The 27,048-nt window shown below is 38.9% G+C and overlaps 1 protein-coding gene across 5 annotated transcripts in view; it reads right to left on the reverse strand.

The window, feature by feature from the left end:
* Positions 1-27,048, reverse strand: part of ncam1a (neural cell adhesion molecule 1a) — a 277,809-nt gene that overhangs the window by 41,579 nt on the left and 209,182 nt on the right. For 2 of the 5 annotated variants that reach the window (XM_085470926.1, XM_085470928.1), the window contains exons 9-14: positions 24,581-24,610; positions 19,696-19,846; positions 13,911-14,095; positions 12,263-12,359; positions 9,698-9,865; positions 6,650-6,775 (exon numbers count right to left, since the gene is read on the reverse strand). In XM_085470926.1, coding sequence (XP_085327052.1) covers positions 6,650-6,775; positions 9,698-9,865; positions 12,263-12,359; positions 13,911-14,095; positions 19,696-19,846; positions 24,581-24,610 — 757 coding nt within the window. Of the gene's footprint in view, positions 1-2,299; positions 2,348-5,033; positions 5,049-6,649; positions 6,776-9,697; positions 9,866-12,262; positions 12,360-13,910; positions 14,096-19,695; positions 19,847-24,580; positions 24,611-27,048 lie in introns of all 5 variants that reach the window. The other 3 variants (XM_085470927.1, XM_085470929.1, XM_085470930.1) reach the window with 2 other exon arrangements.

The following is a 27,048-nucleotide window of genomic DNA, read 5'->3' on the forward strand; positions in this document are numbered from 1 at the left end:
TAATTAAGATATTGAAGACTCAGCCAAAACTATACACCCAGAATTGCCTCATGCATCCAGTTGACAGCTTTTCCTCTGGCATTTTTTTCCCTCTGTTATTTATTTTGGTAACAATTTGGCCAGATCTGAATTTTAACTTGTACCCATTCTAGTAGGGCTGATTGTCTTTGAAAATAAATGACATGTCGAACAGAAAATCAATTTTAAAATCAATACAAATCAATTTTAGTTGTTGTTGTGTTTTTTTTGGTAACAATAGAGCTTAAATGAAAACAGAGGAAACTCTGCAGCTTTGGGAATAAAACCATGCCAACTAAGTATGATACACAACACAGCCGACAACAATAGGAACACATGAAAAATCTGAAGAAATAAGTTCTACGACAATCTAAAAAAGCACATGTGGCATTTGTTCTGAGGAATGCATTTGTAAAAGCACTGAGCAGATACACTGCCATCAGCTGCATCCTATTTCAAGCTAATGAATAGTCACAACTGCATTAGACAAATGTTATTAAAATGGTGTGTCAAAAAGGAAAGACTTGTTAAGAACAATATTGAGACATACAGATCTCACACAGCAGACACATCATACATCAGGAACTTAAAAGGAGCAACTACACTTACAGCAATTACTCCAGTGACCAAACACACATGTTATGCTTCTTTACACACTGCACACTGTTAACCAAAATGACGTTTTAAGGTCTGTGAAAACCACAAATGACAGCAATAAGCAGTCAGACAGGTTAGTCACTTAGCAGTGCTACTGGTTAAAATTTTACTGCACACAATGACGTTAAAAACCTCAACCCGGGTCTGCTTGGGCTTTGTTGATCAGTGTCAGCGATCTCCCTTTTTCTTGTTTTTCAGAAAACGGGCTAAGTATTCACAAAAAGTATTTGTGGAGGAGCAAGTTATTTTTGGTCCATTCCCTTAAAACATTCATTAGAAAATCCTGGTCTCTGCTTCCTACTTAGTCACAGCTTTCAGTCCCAGTCAGATAAAGAACAATTGGCAGTGGCTATCCATGCTCTGGCGTAGCCAGTCAAAACATGTAGGATGATTTTGAGATGCTGTTAACACGCTGCTGTCTGGCTTTTCAGAGAGAAATGGAGTGAATGCACACTAAGGGGAGGATTCAACTCATGAGCGATCTGGGAGAAAACAAGTTGTGATTAAATTGAGTGGATGAAACAACTGAAAGATTCACCGAAAAGACAGATATCCTTCTGTCATTTTAAAGAATGGCTCCTCATGGTTCGTTCAGCTGTGAATGTAACAACACTGCGGGACCAACCAAACTGTACTTTAACAACTGTCAGATCAGCTTAACTATATGCTGTGTCTCACCTAAACAGATAACAGGGTAAGAACCAGAAATAGCTTTCAATACTTTAATAGCTCCTCAGTATGTGAGATCTTAATAGTAAATTGTTTGATCATTTTTTGGGCGGTTGCCTTCCCTTTTTTTGCACGCTTTTTTTTTTTTTTTTTTTTACAAATAAACAGATACATCTGAAAATTAGCTTTCATTTGTCATTAGCAGCCATGCCCGTTAGCGTGAACAAATGGCACATTGAACATACGCTGATTTGATGTTTAGCTTTGTTTTTAGGAGAAAAAATGGTGCAAAATAAATGTTCACTGAATCTACTTTAAGATCAACTAAATATGTAAGTACACTAGAATTTGCTTAAATTACGAATGTTTTTACTCAGTAAAAGTATAGAAATTGCAGCATTCTGTTATGACACAAACAGAATATGAGGTGTTAGCATGGACCCTACTACCTTAATGTTTATAGCAAATAATAGCATAAACAATTTGTATGATGTAGTGGTATGAGTTTTCTATAAACCACCTAACTTTATACTAAGGTGTTAGCATGATACCTCTACAAATAGCAATTAAACTACAGTAAGTATCCTCTACACCTGTCAAAGTAAGCGGCTCAGTAGATAAAGCAGGCCTGGTAAAACAAACTCATATATTCCAACTGCACAACAACGGTCTCAAGAATCTAATTTTGAATATTAATGAACAGGCAAGTTGTGTTAATTCTGCAAACACAACACTATGTCAGATGGTTAACCTTTAAGTGTTAGTAAAAATCTAAATTTTTAAGTATTTGAGACAATTAGCAAAGCTATTCGATTTCTTTGTCAATTTTCACTCTGTAGAGGGATTCTGAGCCCTCCTATGACCCACAACAAATATAAATGAAAACTAGATGCAATGCCAAGCAGGTAAGAGAGGTAAAGAGACACAGCGCACACTGCTGGACTGGCATACTCACTACGGGCCATACTGGTGGCAGCAATAGGGGGTGGTATCTCTGATGAAACTGAAAGATGGTGAAAACAAAATGAGAGGCGCTGGAGTCCTCAACAGAAAAAAACCCCCTCAAGGATGGGACTGTTTCTTTTTGTCTCTTGGTCATAAAGAATTTGCCTGGATCACTGACAAATCTAAATCAAATCTAATGTGTTAATATGGACATGAAATGATATGAATAAATGCAATTTTATATTTCCATTTGATATTTTCATACTGATTATATACTGGTTCTCTCAGGGTGCATTGTGCCACTTATAAGAACACAAAACTTACTGTGTAATTCTGGCCCAACCAGTAGCATTTACATGCTCACTAAGCTCAGATCTTTGCTCTTTAACAGCAATGGAAATGTGAGCGCTTGCTAAGACATCATTTCTTCTTGCTGACAACCACTGACAGCTATTCATCTAAGAGTTTACAAAGCTCATAGTTCTTCAAGTGTTAGATATTGTAAACTAGTGGGCTGCAAATACACTAAGAATCATAACATTTAGGCAGTTTACAGGAATAGGTTTGTTCATGTCCTCCCACTGATCCAACTGAAGCCAAATGGTTCACAACTGTGGTTTCCTAGGTTCCTCCCACATTGCATGCATACATGCATTTTAGATATTTGCAAACAGATTTAGAATTTTCTTGCCTGAAATACTGGGCTCAGGTCTTGACAGCCCACCTGGGTTTAAGACCGTGGCTGCTTATAGCGCCTCGATATTTAGAATGCATAAAAGGCTGAAATGAACAACTTATAAGTTGACAGAAATTATGCTCCTTTATCTTTTGAAAGCTCAGGCCTGTAGCATTAAATTAAGTTCTTATGAAAGTAAAATTATGGCCAGATTTACCAAAATTTTGCAGCGCTTGTAAGACTTTTGAGGAAAAAGCTGCATTCTTGTTTGTACAGTAGTGACTGTAACATGTCATATTGATTTCTTACTATACCTATGGCAACTGCCTTTTGTTTTGTTTACAGCAACAACATACAATTACTCGCTTAACAAAATTATAAGCACAACAATCAGACACACACACTCACCCAAACACTTAGGCGCTACAGCACTATTACACTCTTTACACCAAGTTAATTAAATTCTTCTCTTTAACTCTCTTTTAAAAAGACGCAACTTATTTGTCCCTAAAAGTATTATACGGCAGAAAACATACACACAATGTAAACAGCTGCACATTTCCCAGTCATGCTTCTGGAACTGAAGCTTTTGACAGTGGTACTATGAAGTCAGTGCACTGTGTTGAAGAAAATGTAATCAGAAAATCTATCCATCTTTCTTCTGATTATCTAATTTAGAATCACGATTAGCTGGGTACGTTGGGGCGAGAGGCAGGGTACACCCTGGACAGGTCGCCTATTTATCGCAGGGCGAACACAGAGAGACCGACAACCATTCACACAATCACATTCACAACTACGGCCAACTTAGAATGTCCTTAGACCGTGGGAGGAAGCCAAAATACTCAAGAACCCAAACGGTGAACAAGCAAACTCCACACAAAAAAGTCCCAGCAGACTGGTGGATTCAAACCCTGGACCTTCTTAATATGAGGCACTGGTGGTTAGCACTATTGCCTCAGGACAAAAAGGTCCTAGGTTCAAATCCGATTTACATTTCAACACTATTGTGTTGAAATGTAATTGGCAAGCATGTCGAGCTGTTTTCACTACTTTTTAGTTCTGGCTGGAAACTTTTCTGCTGAAGTTTACTTGCACTGCAGTGTTTCAGTATTTGGTTGTATTTTTTCACTTTTCAACATTCTTCTAAAGGTTGTAGATAAAGTGAACTGGTGAAATGTTTTTCTGTGTGTGTATGTGTGTATTTTTCTATTAAGGAAGATACAATGCATTGAGCTTCTGGGTCTCTGTATTATACGAGATATTAAAACCTCTTCCTGTGTAACAGTAAGCACAGTCTTTTCTCAAAGAAAGCTACACCTCCCTCCTCCAGTAATCTACTGCAAACTAGTAGTTTTTTTATTTTCTTACTTTCCAGATATTAATCTCTGTGTCTGAAAACATCTAATATCAAAAGAATGGGAACCCAAAAGATCTGGGGCAGTTGAAGACTGGAATATACGTAAAATATATGCAAAGACACCTGGTTTTTAAAATAATTACCAGAAATGATTCCATACATCGTCGGATAATGCAACTATATATAGTCTTTAATTTAGGCGACGTCATAGTCTGAAGAGAGTATATTCCTTATATAACATTCCCTGACTGAACTACTGCAATGCAGAAGTACATAATTTTTTTTTAAAGAAAAAAAAAAAACACACCTTTAAGGCGTCATGAGACAAAAAACACTAAAAAAAACAGGAATTACAAGCAGGACTGTTGCAGAAAACAACCTGCTCTTTAAGACCATCACACATATATCTCTAAAATGATCCTGACACTGCATAAAAGTATTCCATTTGCTATATTAGGAAAAAAAAAAGAAGAAGAAACTAATGCTGATTGGTTGGGGGGAAAAAGAAAATTCATAGTTCTGGGGCACTGGATGATGATTCTGTGGAACACTGTGTGATCAGTTCTTACATCCAGTTGGCTGTAGCATCATTTAGTAACCACTTATTTTTTTTAACACAGAGAACGGTGAGGGTAAAATACAACGGGAGGATGGAGACAAAATGCAGACGAATATAAAGCAGCCAAGACATGGAGGACAGAAACTTACTTGTGACAGAATACCCTGAGAAGTCCAATGGAAGAGAGAACAGATGAAAAACCAGATGAGAAAACAATAAAACAAAGAGAAGAAAAAAACAATGAAATGAGAAATATGATCAATGAAAGAGGCCAGCTGCCCTGTCAAATCGTTAACCCACTGTCTATTGTGCCTTACTGAGTATTCTGTTCACACAAAGTTCTGCTTCTCTCTGTTTTACAGTTGATAATACTGGTACTGTATCAGCAACTACAGTAGAAAATACTTTTAATGACTTCAAGGTGTCGATCAAGGTAAGGAATCTGGATTTGCGGCTGATAATCCCCCCCTCCCCCCACTCTGATGCAATATAACAAACTGATTACAGCATCTAATATGATTCCTCCATCAAATTTTAGTCAATTTTTGTAACGTCTGAGCTGAACTTCAAGTTAAAAGGGTTTCCAAAATAAGCATAATGAACACAGGGAAGAGATTTGTTTTTTTTTTTACTGCAAGCAAAATAAGAGGATGCTGAGGAGCTATTTCTAAAGGGGGGGGGGGGGGGTGAAGAAGCACACAAATGGAAGTGTGACATGAAGGCAGGCACAAAATAAGACAAAGATTTATTCCTGACCTTGGTTTGAAATGCTGACTGATAAAAAGCTCTGTTTCCTCTCCCGTGAATTTACATCCTTATTATTTTTTACTATGTTACAATGTGCAATCACTTGTTATCATGTTAAACAGCAGTTACTGGATCATTTTTGCTATATGATTTGGATTTGAAAGAGAATCAAAATGCAGAATGTACGCGTATTTACACTACTATCTGGCCCAATTTATACTTCAGTGAGAAGCGTGTGACAAAAATACACTCAAAGTCACATTTCATGTCAGGCCGACACATCCTGGTGATGACAAGTGTCACATACCTGCTCTTTGATGTAAAGTTTGCCCCATATGTCTAACTAACTAAGCTGTGATATATAGGAAGCACCAAGGGCAATGACAAATATGTCCAGAATATCCACCAAACCCGCTTTAACGCCGTTAAATAGAAAATGTTCTTGACCTTCTAAAATATCCAGTAATTCATCATGCTCTGCCATCACTATCAGAAAATATAAACAATTCTCAGCAGGACTCGATGTGTGGCTGCTACATTAAAAATGCATGCTGTCACTGAACTATAAATACAGAGACAACACTCCTTCACACTGAAGTATAAATCAGCTTTAAGAATGTGCACGTACTTTGCAGAAAGCTTTCAGTAAATCACCTGAGCTGTGGGCTATGAAGACGAGGGTTCATTCAGACTTACACGCTGCAAACATTCACCAAAAAAAGAGGTACATAAAAGTGCTAGGTGATGAAGGAGAGGTAGGTTACACATTGCATCGTTAACCCTATTAACAAAGTTGGATCATGGAGTGACGGCGTCGTCGTGAGTTATCGTTTCTTCTGGCCTGGATGGAAAAGGATTGCGCTGGGGGCTTGGCATGAGAATAGAGGAACGTAAGGGTGAAAGCATCTGGGCACAGCTAGACACGGGGAGGCAGCGGAGTGAGCTACGGCATTAGGTTCAAAGCATTTGGGTCAGAGGAGCACTTAGAGCAGGAGCAAGAAGCGAGGGGAGTACTTACGGACTGGCTCAGTCTTGAAAGTGCTGGCCTGGCTGCTCTCGCCTTCACCTTTCCCATTGATGGCGGACATCCTGACCTCGTATGTAGTTTCTGGTTTCAAATTAGTGATGGTGATCCCAGTCATGTCTGTTGGAGGCAAGGTGGTGTTATTCCATAAAGGTGTACAGTGACCCGAGGAATTCAGAACTGAGACTCTGGGAACATTTCATATGTGACCCAATCATGTTGGCTTTTACCAATTTATGTGAGGTTGGTCAGTGTGGCTGCCTGCGTGCTACTTACCTTCTCATAGGCCGCAGTAGAGTAATGCACTAGTCCACCCGTTCAAGATTGTTTTCATTTTGTTTTTTACACTCACACTTTGCTCTGCTTCCCAAAGTAGAGATCTCTGTCTCCTCCTTTCGCTTAAGCTCACCACAATATAATAAAAATGGGGTATTTCTCCTATAAGTTGCTCAGAATGATTCAGCGGGATGCCTGCTGTGGCCTGATCCATGTTAGGAGAAGAAGATTTCCTACATGAAACCTTGGAACTACAAAAAACCGAGGCAGTAATTCCATGCTGAAAGCTTTTTGTTGACACTTGATGCCAGGACCCCACAGGTGAACTACAATTTTAATGAGTTTATAACAATGACTCAGTTGCATACAAACAGCAACCGCAATGACCAATAGAGGGGTTATTAATTTTAATTGTATATGTGAAAAACAAATCCCAAGAAGGGCATAAATTGTAATTGCAGAGGGGCTCTGTGATTTTATATTTCAGGTTCTATTGTTCTATTATTTTTTTTAAAGGCCATTGCAGTGATCTTTAAATGCCATTTTTCAGGGTAAATTCCATTGATATAACCAATAATCTCCCAACAACAACAACAATCTATATTCAATAATCTACATTGAAGTGTAATACATCTTATAAAATTATTACTTTCTAAAACTCAGTTTTAAGATTTTTTTAAGTTTAAAATTTGCTTTTGACAGTCACGTTGTTCCTTCCAAGGAACAGTTGAGATTTCAGTCACGATACACATTCACGGTCTTGACATTTGTTATAAAACTGAGTTGGCTGATCTCTCAGTGTGCTATACAAAGAATAGTAATTTCATGGATGAGAACAAATTTAGGCTGTGAAAACCAACTGAGAAACATCTCTCCATTACTGTGACCATTTATGTCTCAAATTTATGTATCAGTGAGACGGACTTGCAGAAAGAGCTGAGCATAAGGCTGCTTGGGGAAACTGCATGAATACAGCTTTCAAGCATTAGAGCAGATGAATTGAGAACTGGGCTTTTAGCAGCAGCATAAGACTGATGTCTTTGCTGAGTCCATTAATGGTCAGATTAAATTTTTACAGCCAGCTCAAAGTAATATACCTGTGGGGGGGCATGTTGGTTGCCTCTGCTTATGTAAAAGGTTTTCTCCACAAATAAAACGTTATTAAATTCGGTGCATCTTAGTCAGTGTCTTTCAACATTACTGCAGCACTAATATTGTAATTACGTGTACAATGTGAAAAATTTACTGTTATTTCCATAAACAGTAAGGACTAAAATTCAATATTTGGTTAAAAACATATAAAAGGACATCCAGATACTGGGTATCTGAGAAAATGATTATTAGTATTAAGGATTTGTGATTAGATTTAATTATAAAAATGTATAATATCCAGGTACCGATTAGTATTAATAATTTTCAGTCAAAAGGTAGGTAAATAATGTGAAATATTACTTGATATGCTCACTGATTTTAGAAATAGGTCCTAAAATGATCAGTACCTATATAGCATGGACCCACAGTGATATGGGTGTGGTATCTATATCTGGCAGTACTGCTTTTAAACATGTGATGGCAGCTCTGGGTCACAGTACTGTGACAGACACAAAAGCCTTTTTATTGACACAGTTCAGCCACTTGATAATTCAGTATCAGTAACAATATACTGCCTCCCTTCATGGCATATTGTAGCTTCAGTAGCTAGACCTTTAAAAAATGATATTACAAGTATCTTAGGAAATACGATGTGTTTTGCAAGGTCCTTTCACAGCATGTGTGTTTCAAAATCGCTCAGATTTATTAGACACAGAGTGGTTTAACTAGCTGTATGAAATATTTCTGACAACACTGACTGTTTGCGTGTGGGTCCATGCATTTCGTTTTGTGTACACGCTCACATGTCAGGCGGCTCATGGGCCTTGAGCTGACAGCACAGCCTGTCAGCCACTGACTGATACATCCCATGTGGCAGACAGGACGAAAACCATCCAGATTTGCAGGAGCCACAAACCCTCAGCGGGACGGGGATATTATCTAGGGCCTGTCAGTGTCGGAGCTGACTGTCATTTAGGCTATACTGTGTTCCACATCTCTTCTTGACATCAGCTACTGTCATGTTTGGATTAAATGTTGTCGCAGAACTGTTTTCGGCATGTAGGAACTAGACATAAACACATAACAGTCGCGGAGCTGAAACGCTGTGCTGCGTTTCTCTTTGCACCGCAAACTTTACAGTGGATTACCCTGGAATTTAATGTTTAAATATTATGATTAACAAGAAAATCTCAAGCCTTGAGCCTTTTTTACCTAACGGCAGAAAAGAATAATTCCATAGATTTGCTGACAAAGATGGACTCTAGAGTCCTCCCCTTCAGGATGGCTCTTAAAGTATGATGCATCAGTTGGATGCTAAGAATTAAAGTGGCCTAAGTGGTACTAAGGTGTGGATGATGCAGCTGATGCCGACACGGAAAGTGGTAAATAACAACCCTTCCATCCACTGCGCTTCACTGAAAGTATGTTTTTCAGGGCTCTAAGGGGAAATGTATGGAAGAGATGACTACTCAGGAATCATAGCAAACCTAAATCATACAGAGAAATCTTTGTCCCAGCAGTCATTTTCAATCTCCTGCTAATGGCTAAATGAGGCTATACGAGCCCTAAACTTCCATAATGGCATTTTTTGTAAAGGCTACCACTTCTACATGTGCTTGTTATACACAAGGAGGGATAATCCAGCAAATTTAGTTTGCGTTATGACCGACTCACCATCCTCAACATCTTCCTCCTTGCCAGACCAGTCCTGGCCAGGCAAACGCCATTCCACTCTATACTTGATAATTGGCACTCCACCCATTGAATCAGGCTCCTCAAACTTTACCACTGCTGTGCTTGAGAAAGGCTCCACTTGTTGAATTACAGGCGATGATGGCACCTCTGCAACGGCAAGCAGGGAAAATAATGTGTTAATACTTTTTTCAGTTTTCAAAAGCTTTTTAAAAAGCAAAAAAAATTACAGCTTTTCATAAACTGCTTTTAGCTTCCATTGTGCACACTATGTTCTTTGCTCTGCTGCAGTGTGGGGAAAAAGAAAAACAACAAAAAAAGGACTAATATTTAATGTTAGGAATCGGTTTGATTAATTTAAAATAGGTTTCAGAGCTTCATAAACTCTTCTTCAATCGACTAATTTGAAATCTAGCAGCAGCAGCAGCAGCTCTTATCATAGCGGTTTTATATTTCTGGCTGTATTTGCATCTCTATCCTCTCTCTCTCCCTCTTTTCATGAAACTCATTTCAGCTTACTACAAAAATGTTACCATGCTGGAAAAGTGCTCACGTTGTGGCTAAACATAGGATGGTATTTACCACAGTGCAATTTCAGTCCTCACTTGAGATAACAATCACACCCACCTCTGTGAGTACTATGACAAAGGTCCTCACTGACATCATCAGCATTAACTGTTTTCATTTGCGAGGCTTTTTTATCAAACTTAAGAGAAAATGCTTCACATTCATTAATTAACAATTATGACACCAAGTTGCAGCCGTGCTAACTGTGTGCCCGGTACTCAAAGTTTGCAGGGACAGTACAACTTCAGCTCATCCCTGGGATTGATTTAATAACAAAATGAAACTTTCCTCTGTGGACGATGTCATTCTGTTTTTAATCTTTCAGCCTTTACGATGCTAATCAGTATATTAGTTCTGTGGTACACTGGTCTATTATTTGTGTCCCATGTAAATCACTGGTTAAAAAGTGACAGTTTCTTTTATTCTAGCCTTTTTGTTGCATGTTCATGTCAAGGTAAAACATCTAGATATAGAAAAATGATCAGGTCAATGCACAGAGTATCGCCTTACTGGAAATAAACCCACATGGATCCAGGGGGATGAAGTCTTTTGACTTTGCTGACATTGTAATACCCTTTTTACCAGCAATACCACCGCCGCCACATACTAAAATCATGATTAAGATATGTGTTTAAACAATTATTCCACGTTATTATTAATTCATTTGTTTGGTGTAATGAACATTGCAATGAAACAGGTTCACTAGCGAGGCTGAAGCACGTTAATCTTCTTTGATATCAATCTGCTGATAATTAAAAAAAAAAGCAAACTGGGATGACTATGTCACTGTCAAGAGGGATTAAACTAATTATAAGCTCATCTGCATATGTCTGCACGCGTCCTGGATCTGCTTACCCAATGATTTCTTTAATGATGCCTTTTCTGGACTGAGTACCGTGTCTCAAATAGCTTCGTTTGGTCGAGCTCTTTGCCTCACATTACATGCAAAAATGTTCTCACGGACATAATTGCAGAGAAAAGGTGTGGAGACTTATTTACAGGGTTCTTTTTAGGATAACTCTGTTTGGAAGCAGTCACTTTAGGCATACAGACGAGTTATGCAGCAAATTACAAAAAATACCTCAAAAAGCCTACAGGATATTACACAATGTCAGCACAGGGTGTTACCATAATTAATTTGACCACCCTGCATTTAGACAAGGTCCTGAGCGACCACCTACTTCTAATGGGTCCAAAGCAATTTGCATACCAAATGAAGCTAACGCGAGAAAATAAGACTTAAAGGGCAGTTCCGCTGTGATTTCAATTTTCTTCCATTGCCTGTCTAGCCTGTGCTCTGAGTGTCTCCAAGTCCTGGTTTGTTTTTCTTCCCTATTTATACTGCAGGATGCCTTTGTGCTTCCTCATACACAAACACAATGCCACTTTTCATTTGTATCCAGGCAATACACGCATATCTTTGCTAGAAGTCTTTTAATCATCTGAAGTCAATTCACACCATCCTGACTACACTTTCACAAGTAGATGCTTCAGATCTGCGCACTGTTGCTCTAAATACAGACAAAGCAGATAAATTAGTTCATCATAAATTCTAAATCTTTCATTCATACTTCTCATTCATTACCACTTGTCTTGCATACAGCAGTGGTTCCATTTGTTCCTGCTCTGCTAGAACTTCTGATGGAGATTTTTTTATACCTTTGCTTCCTAAAGTAGCTTCTGATTGCATTCAGAAATTACTTTTACATTTTTACTGCTAAACTGATCGACCTTTCTCTTGGTTTTACTGGTGAGTTGTCAAACCATTTGTTTTTAGGTGGTTAGATCCATATTGGGAATATGACTCTAAAATTCAGTCCATGGCAGTGGTTTGTGAAGTTCTTATTTCACTTCTGCATAAAAGACACTGGCCAGCCTGGAAACGTGAAGTCTCGTCATTTCATTATTTAGAGTGTTTCTTTTGTTTCCCCAAGACACTAAAAATTTCACCTAAATGGGAGTAATTTCTGGTTAACAAACCTGCTTGGATAAGAAGGAATTCCTTGGATTCAGAACCCATCACATTGGTCGCTGTGCAGTTGTAACTGCCAAAGTCGTTTTGAGAATCAGGGGTAATCTGAAAGACAAAAAGAAACAAAAAGAGACAAAAACACAGAGAAATATCAGGTTATGTCTCAAGTTTTTGGATGTGAACACAAAAAAAAAGAAAGAAAAAAAGACTCTGACTACCGTATTTTCCGGACTACAAAGCGCACCTAAATATTAGCCGCACAAGCTAAAATCAGGGGAAAATCCTGTTTTGTACATACATTAGCCGCACCTGACCAAAAGCCGCAGGTGTTTCAATGTTGACTTATCATATGTAAGAGAATATGCACAAAGGGAATTGCCAGGAAAGAGATGGCTGTTTGGAGACATCACTTTTATTAATATTTTGAAAAACAAGTTATGGGTACATATTTGCACATGTAGTACATAACAGTAGCCTACAGCACACCAGAAAAATAGATTCGGACTACCTTTTAGGCTGAGGTGCAGTGACACAGCTTTAACAAGAAGAAAAGTCAGTCATTCACCACCATCTTTCTCTTCTTCCTGCGCACTAAAACCACCAAAGTCCTCTTCTCCAGTGTCGGATACAAACAGGCTCAGGATGGCTTCGTCATCCACTCTTCTTCTCTCCTTCGTTGTCACTTTCAAAACCAAAGAAATCCTCATTGTCAGTGTCAGAGTCGAACACCCTCAGAAGGGCCGTGGCGGTGTCCTCCTCTCCATCATGCAGCAGTCCAGCCCTTCAAAATCCGTTGGTGATCGTGGATGTTTTCACACTTTTCCACGCTGTCAGAATCCACCGGTGGAGTTGGGCATAACTTGCTTTTTGGGCATAACTTGCAAGTTTATCGCCGCTCATCATCCACGCCTCCCGCTGAATGCGTAGCGCTACTTTGAAGTTTGTTTTTCGCGCTACTTCGTATGGCACTACGTTGCCTGGCGGACGGACATGTGACTAACATACCACTCTTGAACCCCGATCCTTCCGCCAGGCAACGTAGTGCCGTACAACAGCGGAACACACAAAACAAATCGTCTTACGATATGACAAAAATCATGGAAAATCCATAGAAAAGCCGCACCTGACTAAAAGCCGCAGGGTTCAAAGCTTGTGCAAAAAGTAGCGGCTTATAGCCCGACATTTACGGTATATGCATGACGAACTTAAACACAGTGTAGATCATTAGGGTGTAGTCTCACTTAATGCTTTTCTGCTATTTAGCATTTGTGTTAGATCTGGAGCCTGGTTGGTATGCAGATGCACAAATTTCTTGATTTTAATCATTACCCATTGGTTCATTAACACAGTGTCTAGCAGTTGAGTGTGCTCAACACTAGGCCTATAATTATAGTCCACGTTACTCTTTAATCTCACTAAAACAGTGGCTTATATTAGCCACAATTCATTCTTGTGTAACAAACAGAAAGCCTTTTGTGAGCTACGACTCTGTTTTTTTGTGTGTGCGTTTTTGGATACTTCTCAAAAACAATAAAAAAAACGGAGCTGCGTTCTAAGTAATCTGCCAAACTATGTCAAATATACAGAGCATGTTTGTGTATTTTGTGCCTCTTTATGTCAGTAGAAATCAGCATTAAGAAGACAGATGCAGCACACCTCAAGGTAGCTGACGGATGGTGTGTTATAGATCTTCATATTAGTGCTGTTGGCAGTGGGCAGCTGGAAGCCGTCTCTGAACCAAACCACTGAGGCTCCAGGATGAGCCTCCACCTCACAACTGATGTTGGCCGGGTTTCCCTCCCATGTATATACTGTCACCGAACCCAGGATCTTTGGAGTATCTGAAGGAATAGACAGGGGAGTGAGGATACTTGAAACAGATAAGCAGATTGTCAAAGGTTTACTGAAATTACTCAGTGGAAATAAACTGAATCTGACAAGTTAAAGAAAACAACTCTTATGGTTGGCCAAATTTATGCAGATGACTGACAAACCCGTGGAACAAACTCCTTTACTACACATGTGATGCATTATTAGGTAGTGCAGAAAGTAGTACTGGATACTCAATGGGGAGAAAAACAGATGAAACAAAAGAAGACATTCTGGGTGATGTAGGATTCATCAAACAGCACAATAATGACCCAAAATATCTGCAAGATGAAACAGCCAAGATGTAAATACTGCATATAATCAGCTGTATGTGAGTAAAACGTTCACTTTTACAACAGTCTAAATTGAATCCAACAGGAATCTGCTTGTAAAAAGCAGCACTGATTTTTAAGAATGTGCGGTATAATAAAAACTCCAAGCTCTGTTGAAAAGTCTAAAGGACAGAACGGTATCAGTCAGTTGGATATGGCCATTATATCTTGTCACGAATGGCAGTATTTCCTTTCATCCTTGAAGCTCTTCTCCACATTTCTAGCAGCTTTAATCAAGGCTACCAGTAAAAATACTCGATTTAGAATTCATGGCAGCAGAAAAAAGACATGTAAAACACACTCACTACGGAAAAGAAAGCAGTCGTGGCAATGGTGACAAAAGCTACAGTTTTACAGAATGGTAAACAGATGCTAAATGAATTCTAATGCTTTACTTGTGATCTATAAATTTAATGCCTTTTATGGTATGGATTTATGTTTTACAGCCAACTTGTGCTGGTTTTATAAGACATGAAAATGCTTCAGAGAGTTTATGAATGTGTTACAAATAAAAAACCCCCATTATAACTAATAATTATAAATTAGCACAACCACTTAGTTTAAAGAAATAGCACTGCTCGGGGTTTGATGACCAGATTATTTTTCTTTGATTTCTTTAATCTTATATGTGCCTGTAGCATACTTATGGATTATGCAGCAAAAATCAAATAAACGACTGAAACCAAGCAACAGTTTGACCAAGCTATTTTCACTTCCTACATGAAATGAGTTGATACCATATAGCCAAACCTGTTACACTGCACCCCAATTTTTGACAGGAAAACAGACAAGAGTAAAGGTAACGGACGGTAAAGTTAATTAATTCTTCCCTTCATTGTTTCCTTTTAAAATCTCCTGCTCAAATCACTGAGCATTGATTTTAAATTCAGTGAAGTATGCTTTGCTTCACGAGTGCCGTAAAATGCAGTGGCCCCTGACACTGCCAGGGCTTTACTTCTGACCCGATCCTTTAAAAGTCTGCAGCATGCTGCGGCTGGGATTGATGGACAAGGCTGAGTCAATAGGTGTTCCATCTCCTGCAGCTCTGATTAGATTCTCACTCTTTCTGTCGGTGCTGCTTTTGGTCTCATTGACTCTATAGGACCTGCGACTTGCCTGTTTGATTTCTGCAGGCTGCTAGCCTGGTATAGGTGAACATAGGAGGAATGCATCTGCCACATAGGGTTCATACATATCAAGTAGGCTGCATAGAGCTCATGTATATTAAATAGACTGCACAGTGCCCATAATGATATCATATAACAAAGTGCATACAAATGCAATAGTTATACAAAAAAGATGACAGCGTCACATTTGCATGACTAGTACATTCATACAAAAGTGGCAGCAACAGCGATACTTACTACACATAATATAAAGACTGCATTACTATTAGAAGGAATTTAGTCTTTTTTAGTGGAACACTGAAATAATACTCCATAAAACTCCCAACCAAAAACCCCTGAACTATTTTACATTCAAAGTGTTTCCTGTTCAGCTTCTTTGGGGAATTAATCTGTAGTATGAATTAGTTTTTCTTTCTCTCATTGATCTGTCAGTTTCATACAATATGTAATCAATATCAGTATCGCAGAAAGAAATGCTGTCTTATGCCCATACACCAAGTAGGTGAATTAGCTTGTCTTTGGCTATCAGGACATCCTAACTTGAATGAATAATTGGCTATTGCAGGGGTTACTCTTCAATAGAACTACAGGCAGCCAACAATGGCTCTGTGCAGCTTCAATACTAAAATATCATCATGCTTGCTGATATTCAGCTCTTAACAACCGCAGGGGAAAAAAGCCATGCATAAGTCTGTAATAAAAAGCAAAATCTAAAGTTACAATTTCTAATTCTCCATCCAGCAGGACTAGGAGAATCAGAAAGAGTATGTAACAGGTGACCTGCTTGGAGCTCAAACAGTGTTTTCATTAGACATTCATGTTAAACAAACTTCAACCTCTGACAAAATGGAAGTCAAACAGAAAGGACATTAACACTTTCCTATCAGTCCTTCAGGAACAAACCTAGACATGCTCAGCCTAGCTAATGGGATCATGCTGTGAGGCAGATAGGAACTTCCATGCTTCGATAACGTCTCCAATGTGTGAGTGGGTGAGCGGTGATAGAGGGGACAGTGAGTGAGAGCTGTGCCCACGACAAAGCACCTTTTCTTATCGATAATTGCTTGGCAACAGTAAATCAGCTACCTGATAATTTGATGATTACTCTAGCAAGCCCTTAAACATCTCTATCAATGCTGAATTGTGATTATATCTCTAAGCAAATTACAAGCGCACTGAGCACAGGGGCATATTAATCCAATTAAGCATCCATTGGCCTTATTTCCCTCTCTCATTCTCTCTCTCTCTCTCTCTTTTTTTTGTTAATTAAGTAACATTTGATAGGCGTCAAAATGAGATCAAGTATAATTTTATACACATCAAAGCACTAGTTTATAGTTTGGTGCTGATGGAGCATTAAACCATCACCAGGGTACATACACTGTACTATTAGGGTCATTTTGTTTTTTCTTGGTGCTGTAGCACAGCGGTCCCCAACCCCCGGGCCTCGGAACGGTACCGGTCCGTGAGTCGTTTGGTACCGGGCCGCGAGAGTTGAGGCTCAGATGTGAAATGTATGGTTTTCAGGGTTTTTATCGGTTTTCAGCGTTATTTTGTTATCGTTTTAATCGTTAACTCTGTTTTCCTGGGTCTTTTCAAGTGTGTTATGAATAAATCTTCTTTTTTTCGGTACCAGTACTAGTTTTATTTTGTTGTATTTATCCGCGACACATTAAAGGCCGGTCTGTGAAAAATATTGTCGGGCATAAACTGGTCCGTGGCGCAAAAAAGGTTGGGGACCGCTGCTGTAGCACACTGGAGCTTTGTAGTGTCTATATAAAAAAATCAAACTTGTTGAAATTGTAATTCTCCTGGTACACCGCCCTAAAGATCAAAAGGGCCAACAGTCTCGCACTGTTGACCCTTACTTGGAGTGTCACAGACTCTCACGGTTGACCAGCTGCAGAAAGTACAATTTAGGCTTTACAGCATTTCTTGCAAGCTTCAAAGAACATGTCCAGTCCTGCAAAGACAGATGTGAAAAATGCCCACGATTAAGATCCAGAACTTATTTTTAGTCCTACGTGAAACAACGTCAGCTACACTATGGAGTATATTCAAATACTGTTGCTCAAAAATAAAGGGAAGTTTAAAATCTGCTGTGTACCCCTGAGTGTACCTTTTGACTGGTACCATGCCAAGATGGATGATGAATGTTAACTCTCCATCAAAGGTAATGTGACTGTCCCTGATGGGCTGAGACAAATGCAACCATATGACAGAAGGAAGATGCTGAAAAATGACCAAACTTCAGTCAAGAGAACATCTGAGATGATCCATCCACAACACGAGGTTAGTCATTGATATGCTGCTGTGCGCTCTGGATGATTCTGAACTGAAATCTTAGTTCGCCTCTGATTGATTCTTCATGTGTGGCAAACTATGAGCCAATGGGCTGTAGCTACATTGTAAGGTTTTAAAAACTGAGCTTAAAGGGACACTGCACATGAGTAGTGCTAATGGAAAGCCAGAGAGGCTGACAATGACCATAGATTGTTTTTAGAGGCTTCTTCATATCAAATAAAAGAAGATAGATATTAAAAAGACATCAGTAAGAACTAGGATCCAAAAGCAGGGTTGATACCTGATTTCCTGAAGAGTTGTTCTTAATTACCTGTAACTGCTGTAGTACATTTAAAAACACTTACGACACAATGTTATAAGAATGTTATTTTAAATTTAGACGTATGGAAGTTTGCTTTTGTTTCTTTTGTGCTGTTAAGTCATTTTTAATGCATCAGCTAATTTGAGAATGGGCTTGAAGATGATACCCTCACCCTTAAGGACTTTAACTGATCTTGTTACTATCTGCGATAACATTGGTCACCTTTCTCACTCACTATGTGCTAACAGACCTCTCCGCATTGAATCATACTTGTTATTAATCTCTGGCTCTCTTCCACAGCATGTCTTTTATCCTGTCTTCCTTCTCTCACCCCAACTGGTTGCAGCAGATGGCCCCGCCCCTCCCTGAGCCTGGTTCTGTTGGAGGTTCCTTCCTGCAAAAGGGAGTTTTTCCTTCCCACTGTCGCCAAAGTGCTTGCTCATAGGGGGTCATATGATTGTTGGGTTTTTCTCTGTATGTGTTATTGTAGGGTCTACCTTACAAAATAAAGTGCCTTGAGGCGACTGGTGTTGTGATTTGCCGCTGTATAAATAAAACTGAATTGAATTGAAAATTGATACTGTTAACAGCTTGGTATAAACTAAATAATAATGAAGTAATGTTAGACAAACCAAGCACAGTTTATCTAATGTTTGCTACACCTGACAGCACACATTGCCTCTTTAATGTCTAAATGCTTTTCTATCCTCTCTTTGTGAAACCAGCTCAAGGTTTTGGTGTCACACTGAGACCTTCCATCTAGAGACACCTTTTTGAATAAGCATTAAACATGCATATGAGGAGAAATATCTGTGTGAGATGAGAAAAAGATTTCCACATGCAAGGCAGCCACAAGGCAGCAGTGGTTTAAATCGATGTCATGAGTATCAAGTTATTCTTGACTGGGGAGACATGCTCTCTTGCTCTTACTGTTAAATTGCTAGTGCTATAGATTTCCTTGCCTACAGCTAAAACCATCAGCTAAAGAACAAAACCCGAGAAAGTTCTCTAGGTGCTGTCAGAAACCATTTTTGGAGACAGAGAAAAAAAAAGATCCAGTGCCTGAGCACAGATAGAAATCGACAAAAACATCTGGGCTCCATATATGGAAAGAAATGAATTACTGCAGGAACAAACTGACCTTCACTGCCTGATAAATCAGTATATTGTATCACGGTTAACAGATTTTCGTAATTTAACAATAGTAACTAACACTTTTAACATGCTCTTTGAAGACTGTTTTTTGGCTGATGCAACAACTTATAAAAGATAAATGTAGCAACAGAGTTTCCATAAATGAATTCTTTTAGACACTACTCCTACCCCGTTTCCAACAGACTAAAATGAAACGTTAAAACGATGACATTTTATTAAGCAGATGTCAGCAGCAACAGCAGCTCTTATCAGTTTCATATTTGTACATATAACAGTGCAAACTTATGGTTATCTGTGTTGACAGCAAAGATAAACCACTGGAGCGTGCGGCCAGGCAGAGTTTTGTGACTTACAGCGGACTTCCAGGTACATGTGCCGGGCGTCCTGGCCGATGGAGTTGCTGGCGGTGCAGAGGTACTGTCCAGCATATGTAAACTGGACATTTTTCAAGGTGAGAGAGGACACCCGTGCATGACTGCGCACCACCACATTTCTATCAAGGCTCTATAAAGAAGAAGAGAAAGAAATTATTCTCACTTATAAACAGGTAGTTTTATATAAAACAGGGCTAAAGGGTCAGTCTGTATTTGTTGTTTTGCTAGCGCAAATGGGACAAATGAGTAGAAGATAAAGTGGGAACTATAAACTGAGAAAGCAAGAGTTAAAAAAAAGAAAAAAAATGTGACGACTGACTGACAGGTGAGCCATGTGAACTGCAGTGCAGAAATACCACAAGAACAGCGGGATGGAGACAACATAAAAGCTACAACTGCAATGAACTCTTCTGAGAGAGAATTTAGTATTCCTTGGATGCTATTAGCTGATAAGGCTAAATTTATTCTATGTTTTTTTTGTTTGTGTGAAGTGAGTGCCACAGGAGCAAACAAATCCTTCCTTTAAATCCTAAAAAAAATAACGTTAGTTATAAAAATCTTACAAATATGCTGCTAAAATTTATTCTTTTCTCATATATATATATATATATATATATATAAACAGCAACAGACTGGACATCCTGGCCTCTGAAAAACTATTGCTGGGATAACTATTAAACCAGCGTCAGAGCCCTGGCTAATAACCTGCAAACTCGATTGCTGTCCTTACCATTTAGCAGTCTGGTTGCAGGGTTACAGGCAGTCTAATTGCACTTGGAACAGTATAACTGCACTTTTAACAAACAGCTTGTTAAATCTGGTTTGTATTTGTATTAAGAGATCACATTTATTAGCCTGCCTACTGAGCTAATACTGCTATTCCAAGCATGTGTTATGCCTTACTTAGAGTGATCTCTTAACAGCTGTGCAGCTGACATCAAAAGTGGCCCAACGACCTCATTTGTTTTTTTTAACAAATGCAGTGGATCCTAGCTTCTCTCTGTTGTGCATGTAACCTGATGCAAATACAAGCCCAAAGCAGAGGGGGGGCTTCAAGTTCTGCACCGTTTTTGCGAAGACAAAAAGTATATTTGTTTTGAAATCGCATGGTGAAAGTCAGTAGGTGAAAAAAACAACATCGGTAATAAAGAGAAGCCCTATGAAATGATTAATAAAACTGCAAGCCTATAAAACCCATGGCTGTTAAAAAAACCTGTAACAGTTTATCTTCCCTTTGGGGGACACAGGCGACACAAAAAGGAGATATACATCTTCGTTCTAGGTGCCATAGTATTTGCTTTTTATTTTAGGCATTCTAGCTAGAGCTTCGGCGTGCAAAGCTCTGGCCGGTAAACTAGAATATAGATGTAGTATATAACCGAGTCATATTTGTTGTGTAAGTATTACGTCAAAAACAGCTTTTCTTTGCAGAGCAGGGTGACGCAGATGTGGCAGAAATATTTCTGCTGTTTACGGAAGATCTGAGGGAGTGTCCTGGAACATTTTGAAAGGGCAGCATTAATCTTGTCTTACTGCAGTAACACAGGAAAGAGCTGTACTGGGTACACTGGTGGAATATAAACAGGAAAAAAGGTTAATAGAGAATAATGCTTTAATGATACAGCACAGGTAGCAGGGAGAGGGGAGACCTTTGAACAGGATTCATTCATTAACCAAATCATTTTAATTACAAAAATGAATTATGGTGGTAGACTTGTAAGGCGATGTATGGACAGGATTTTTTCAGTGTCTTGTATTTTGCAGTCACTACTGATTTGATCTGCAGAGCAAATCTTTGTACACGTGTTTTGCTTGTCGTACATTCTGTCCGGCAAGTGTTACATGAAGAGGGAGACTGTCAGGCATAACATGCACAGGCTCTGTCTGTGTATTCATTAGATGTAGATCTGCTATTCTCAGCAATCACGGTGCAAGAGCCATTTATGCTTTATCTTCCCAAAATACTAGCTCAATAAAACGATGTTAGCGCTGTATTAATAACATGCTGAAATTTTATAACCACCTCCTCCTTTGAAAAAAATGAGGCAGTTTAGGCAGCTAAAAATAGAACTTTTTAACAAAGCAGATGTCGGCGAGCTGAGCCAACAGTTTAAAAAAATGAACTCTGCTACATCAAGAATTCAGCTCATGAGTAACTGTCTCCCAATTTGGTATCAGGATCCTTTAACACAACGTGGCACATGAAGATATATATTTGTGGAGAACACCTGACGGACAGGACAAACCTGTGCCTCCTCCAAAAATTTAACTTTGAAACTACTGGGAGTGGTCCTTGTCAACTTTAATTTCTAGAATGTTGATTTATGGAGCACCCTGATGGCCCAGGGGTTTAAGGAACAGAACATGAATATACAAAGGGGTAGGCTATTCATACTTTTAATCCAGCCTGGGACTTGTGTTGCTTGCTTATCATTCCCCATCTATTTCTGTCCTTAATTCTTTTAATTTCTCCACTGTCAAATCTTTCATCAAGGAGAAGTATACCAAGAAAAGTAAGTGCAATTTCTCTACTTGGCATTCTCAAGCCCTCCAAAGTGTTGAGGCAGGAAAAAGGTTACGATTTTAAGACAACGGTTAATTTAAGGAGACGGGTAACTAAAGGCAAGTGGTAAATAGAGTTCTATTAAACCATTTCCTTTATCTATAATTGTCTTTACTTAACATGCACTGAGTTGCTAAAAGAAAAACAAGCAGTCAACAACATGGTCATATGATCTTCTTATGAGTTGAAAATCAGTCAGTAGGCAGGTTATAATAATCAGACTTTTATCTGGTTTAAGTGTCAAACTGTCTTCCAAAGTGCACTTCTTAATGAAATAAAGATAAAGTGAAAAGGCTTTGCTGTTGTCCTTAGCATAATTTCACCTTTCATGTTCGATTGTCTTCTATGACTAATTGTTTAATGACTGCTTTTTAGGGTTGCTGATTAACACCTGTCAGCTCGGTTCACCTAACGTCCAATGAAAGCAAGGCCGACGCTATTACTGAAGATCTGTTCGATCCATTCTGTGCCGCAATAAGTACATTCGCTGACAGCTGACTTTCTGTGTGGGCCTACAAGAAAAATATTTAATGGGCTCGTTTGTTCACATCTAACTCTATGGCTTTATTCTTGGAATTTATTGAAGTAGTCTGCATGATTCACAGTTCAAAGTACCTGGGCCTAGGTGCAGCCCCTCAGTCTAAAACAGGCAAATGTAGATCCCTTACTCCTCCCTTTAGGATAGCTTTCTTCATATAGGTCTTTGCATAGGTCTGTCGTAAGGAATAGCTGCTCTCATTGACATCATACAAAGCCAAAAAAAAGCTTCTTTCAACTGAGATGCAGTCTTTAGCCTTACCTCTTTGCTCACATGTATTCCTACATAAGCAAGCAAGCAAAAGCATCAGTAAATCACTAGAACAAAGTAATAGCAACAATAAAAACACCAAAGAAGTAGTCTTTAATTGAACTTCTGTAATGAAGTGCACAGTCAAGGATGTCAAGTACTGAAAAATCTGTAGTGACCCTTGGATTAGACTGGGCTCAGAGAGGTAAGAAAAAATGTGAAAGTGCTCCCGCTAAAACATAAAAGCATAGGTCACAGCAGTAGATCCATAAAACGCAACTTAAAACCCAGTCAACAGCCCAACAAGGTGACGTGATTATTGTCACATGCTGGGATAAGGCTATGTTAAACAGGCGTGTGGGAAAAAACTTTGCAGCATTACATCAGCAGGAAATGAGTGCTATGACTGATTGAAGCACGTTATTGAAGCCAGTTAGGACAAACTTGTCAAAACTCTGAATCTGTGTGTTATGGATGCTGAATATGACAGTTAATTCTTAGCTTGGTTCCTTGTCACAGTGGTGAGTGAAGTGAGCTGATTGTACTGTGTCAGTTCTATCCAAAGGTAGTAATTGTTTTTGCAGCAGGCCAAGAGTTTGCATGTTTTTCTTTTGTGCCAAACAACAGAACAGGAAGCTCAAGTGCTTTGGGATTTTTTAAAAATGCAAACACACTTGGCATCCTTAAGCTTACCCTGTAAAAATGCTTGTTAATGCCATTCTAAGAGTTCTACCTAAACATGAGCCTTAAAAGTGGACAATGCAAACAGAATTCTGTCAACCTTCTTTGTATTAGAGGTTGAAAAAAAACCTCTCAAATCCTGGAGAAACAAAATCAAAACTCTCTACTTGGCTACATATGATCAGGGGCAAGGAAGACTTTTTTTCCCATTTGGGTGAGCTGACCTAGTGAGACCACAGTATAAATGAGGCCCCAAGGTGACTGAATGAGGCAGCTACTTCAGTGCACAGTTGAAACAAAAACATGCAGGCCCCTGGCCCATGACAGAAGGCTACACCATTAAAATCCATTCTGTTATTTGCTAGAGTTTGGTGAGTTAGAGTTAGTTTGCTCACAGCAGAGCAGACAGTGTGTTTTTTTTGGGTGTCCAGCTGCTGATCAATCAACAATACAGGATTCATCTTTTTTTCATGCAAAGTCTGAGCATTCACCACACTGTGCAGCAGGAAACAAAGAATGGAGCTACTTGGTCTAGACCGAGATGCCTGCGTCTCACATGGAAATTTGTTGACAAAAATAAACAGTGATAAATTAATGGAGCAAGTCTAAATGCATACTGGAACTAAATGTATTAAATGAACTGTACTACGTGGCTATTAGTCTACACATTAAGCGCAAAACTAAATATGGTGCATATTAAATGTGGGCTGAGTGATAACACTTCTGCTCTGCAAACAAAAACAAAAAAAGGTGGTGGGGGTAAAAGTGGTAGTCTATGATGCAAGTCTGGGCTAGTACATCTAGAATCAGGCTACGATATTTGGTAGCCATACCTCGTATGTGTCTGGTCGAGTCCAAGAGGCCTAGAGAGGACAGAAGCAAAGAGGCAAAGACAAACAGCGACACAGTGGAACAAAGTGAGCTTTTGGAAATGACCCACATAGAACGAATGCAGACTGGCTTCAATGTGCAATGACTGAATCTTTTAAATACCGTTCCATGGTTTTGTTTTAGATTGTTAAAGCAAACTCAAGCAAATACATTGTTGCCAATTAATTTCCAGAATATCTACAAGCGCGTTTTCTCCGTTCTTGGTAGTTTCTGGTTTTTATCTGTCTTTTAAATGCTATCAATCATAGTTTACTTTGTTTTTGCAACGCACAACATGTTAAAGATGGAAGTAGCCTCTAGGCATGAAGAGGTAAGCAGATTGCACATAATGACTTCAGTAAGCACTGTCCTTAATAAGAAATGCCCATAAAATATTCACATTTTGAGTAAAATAGGTAACAGAGGAATGAGGGATTAAAGGTGTAGCTACTTGTGGGAGAAAAGTTAAAAACGCATGAACGTGTATCCTCATTTTCTCAGATTACTTCTTGCTTAAAGGCTAGCTGAACATTTGGCATTGTCTAGTTCAAGGTTTTCTTGATGTGAAAATGACTGTTATGATGAGGGCCAGGCTTTCCAACTTGGCAATCAAGGAAGTAACAGAAATGGTCAAAATGCCAAACTCGAGCACATTTTCCTAGAGCTGCATGGGGCCAGTTATTAATTAATGTACTCTAATAAGAGAGAATTTGGAGGCACACTAAGGAAAACAAGGCACTGCAACTAATTATACAAGAACCACTACCGGCACCTAGGGACTTTGTTTCCTAATCAGCACATTTTCTCATCATGGCTTACAGTATGTATCTTGATTAACTCATTCATGTAAGTACAGAACATTGACTTCCACCACTTATCCTCTATTAATATAAACTACGTACAGATTCCTATCATGTGGTATAAACGTTCAAACCACAAAGACCTTCAGCTGAACTGAGATGATGTCTTAATCATACATTACACAATGACGCCATTAGCTGTGTTTTTCTCAAGCCAGTAATATTCAAAAGAAGAAGCCGAAGACAGAAAAATTCCTGTTCTGTCATTGCACATCATTATGAATATGTCTGTGCTCTCGTACCCTGGCTGGTATGAATGTAGAACTAGAATGTGAATGGAAGACAGAGCGTGGCAAACAGGAAAGTAATGATGAATGAAGATCCAATGAAAATTAGTGACAGCTATTACCAAATGATCAGCGGGATTTTCTGACTACAGCAACATTAAATCAAAATGTATCTGACAGTGATAGATAGGGAGGAGAGGGATGATGACAGCCTGTGAATAGAAGACATTCAGTGGCAACTGTGAATACGACATGCAAGTCCTGTCTTGCAGGTGGAAGATTACATTCAGAAAGTCGCAATACAGTCACGGCTGCCGCAGCTGATTGGCAGTGATGAATTGCACAGTTAATAGGAAAATATGAGAATATTTTAACTGACTCAAATGTACAGACTGATCATTTTCCAGCACAACCGGAGTGGTGAACGGATAATTTGCACAAGTTTGCCATTAAGTCTAAAATAAAATCCGTCTCAGTTTAAGAACAACTTAACGAGATGTCTGCATTACAAGAACTGAATAAATAACACATTCTTCTTTAGTACAATGTTGTTCAGAAACAACAATATCCTACAGTTTTTTCCATTCTTAAAGACCTCATAGTTCCATATCCCCCCCCCCCCCCCCCCCATTATAACACTTTGCTCTTGGATTGAAGGCTTACTTCATAGGATATAAAAGTAGAGTGGGAGCTTCAGCTGCAGGCCCCTCGTCTGTCGAACCAGCTCCCAGCTTAAATTTTGGACACACACTGTGTAAACTTATAAATTAAATTTAAAAAGTAAAGCTTAAAACGTTCCGTTTTTGATAAAGCTTAACTATTAGGACTCAAGTGTTTCTTGTTTGCATCTAATCATTAGTTATTATTAATCTCTGGCTCTCTTGCACAGTGTGTCTTTTGTCCCATGTCTCTCCCCAGTCGTAGCAGATGGCTGCCCCCTCCCTGAGCCTGGTTCTGGAGTTTTCTTCCTGCTAAAAATGAGTTTTTCCTTCCCACTGCCACTAAGTGCTCGCTCATATGGGGTCATCTGAATGCTGGAGCTTTCACTCTATTACTGTGGGGTAATAGATAAATAATGATAAAAAGCACCTTGAAGTGACTGTCGGGATTCGGTGCATTATAAATAAAACTGAATTGATTTAAATCATCCTGCTGCTGTAAATATAACTGCCACATTTGGTGCACAGTCTCACAATAATGTTATATTTTCTCCAATTAGCCGTCTGAATGCTTAAACAACTGTATCAACGATATTTACAATTATTAGTATAGAGAATGTTTACAATATGACTAGAAGAGAGTTTGTCAGACAGTCATTACCATGGTCTTTTTAGTTTTATATTA

The sequence above is a fragment of the Copadichromis virginalis genome, linkage group LG10, assembly GCF_057382275.1.
Source record: "Copadichromis virginalis isolate Kocher_CV1m ecotype Utaka linkage group LG10, C_Virginalis_male_GT1.1, whole genome shotgun sequence".
NCBI classification, from domain to species: domain Eukaryota; kingdom Metazoa; phylum Chordata; class Actinopteri; order Cichliformes; family Cichlidae; genus Copadichromis; species Copadichromis virginalis.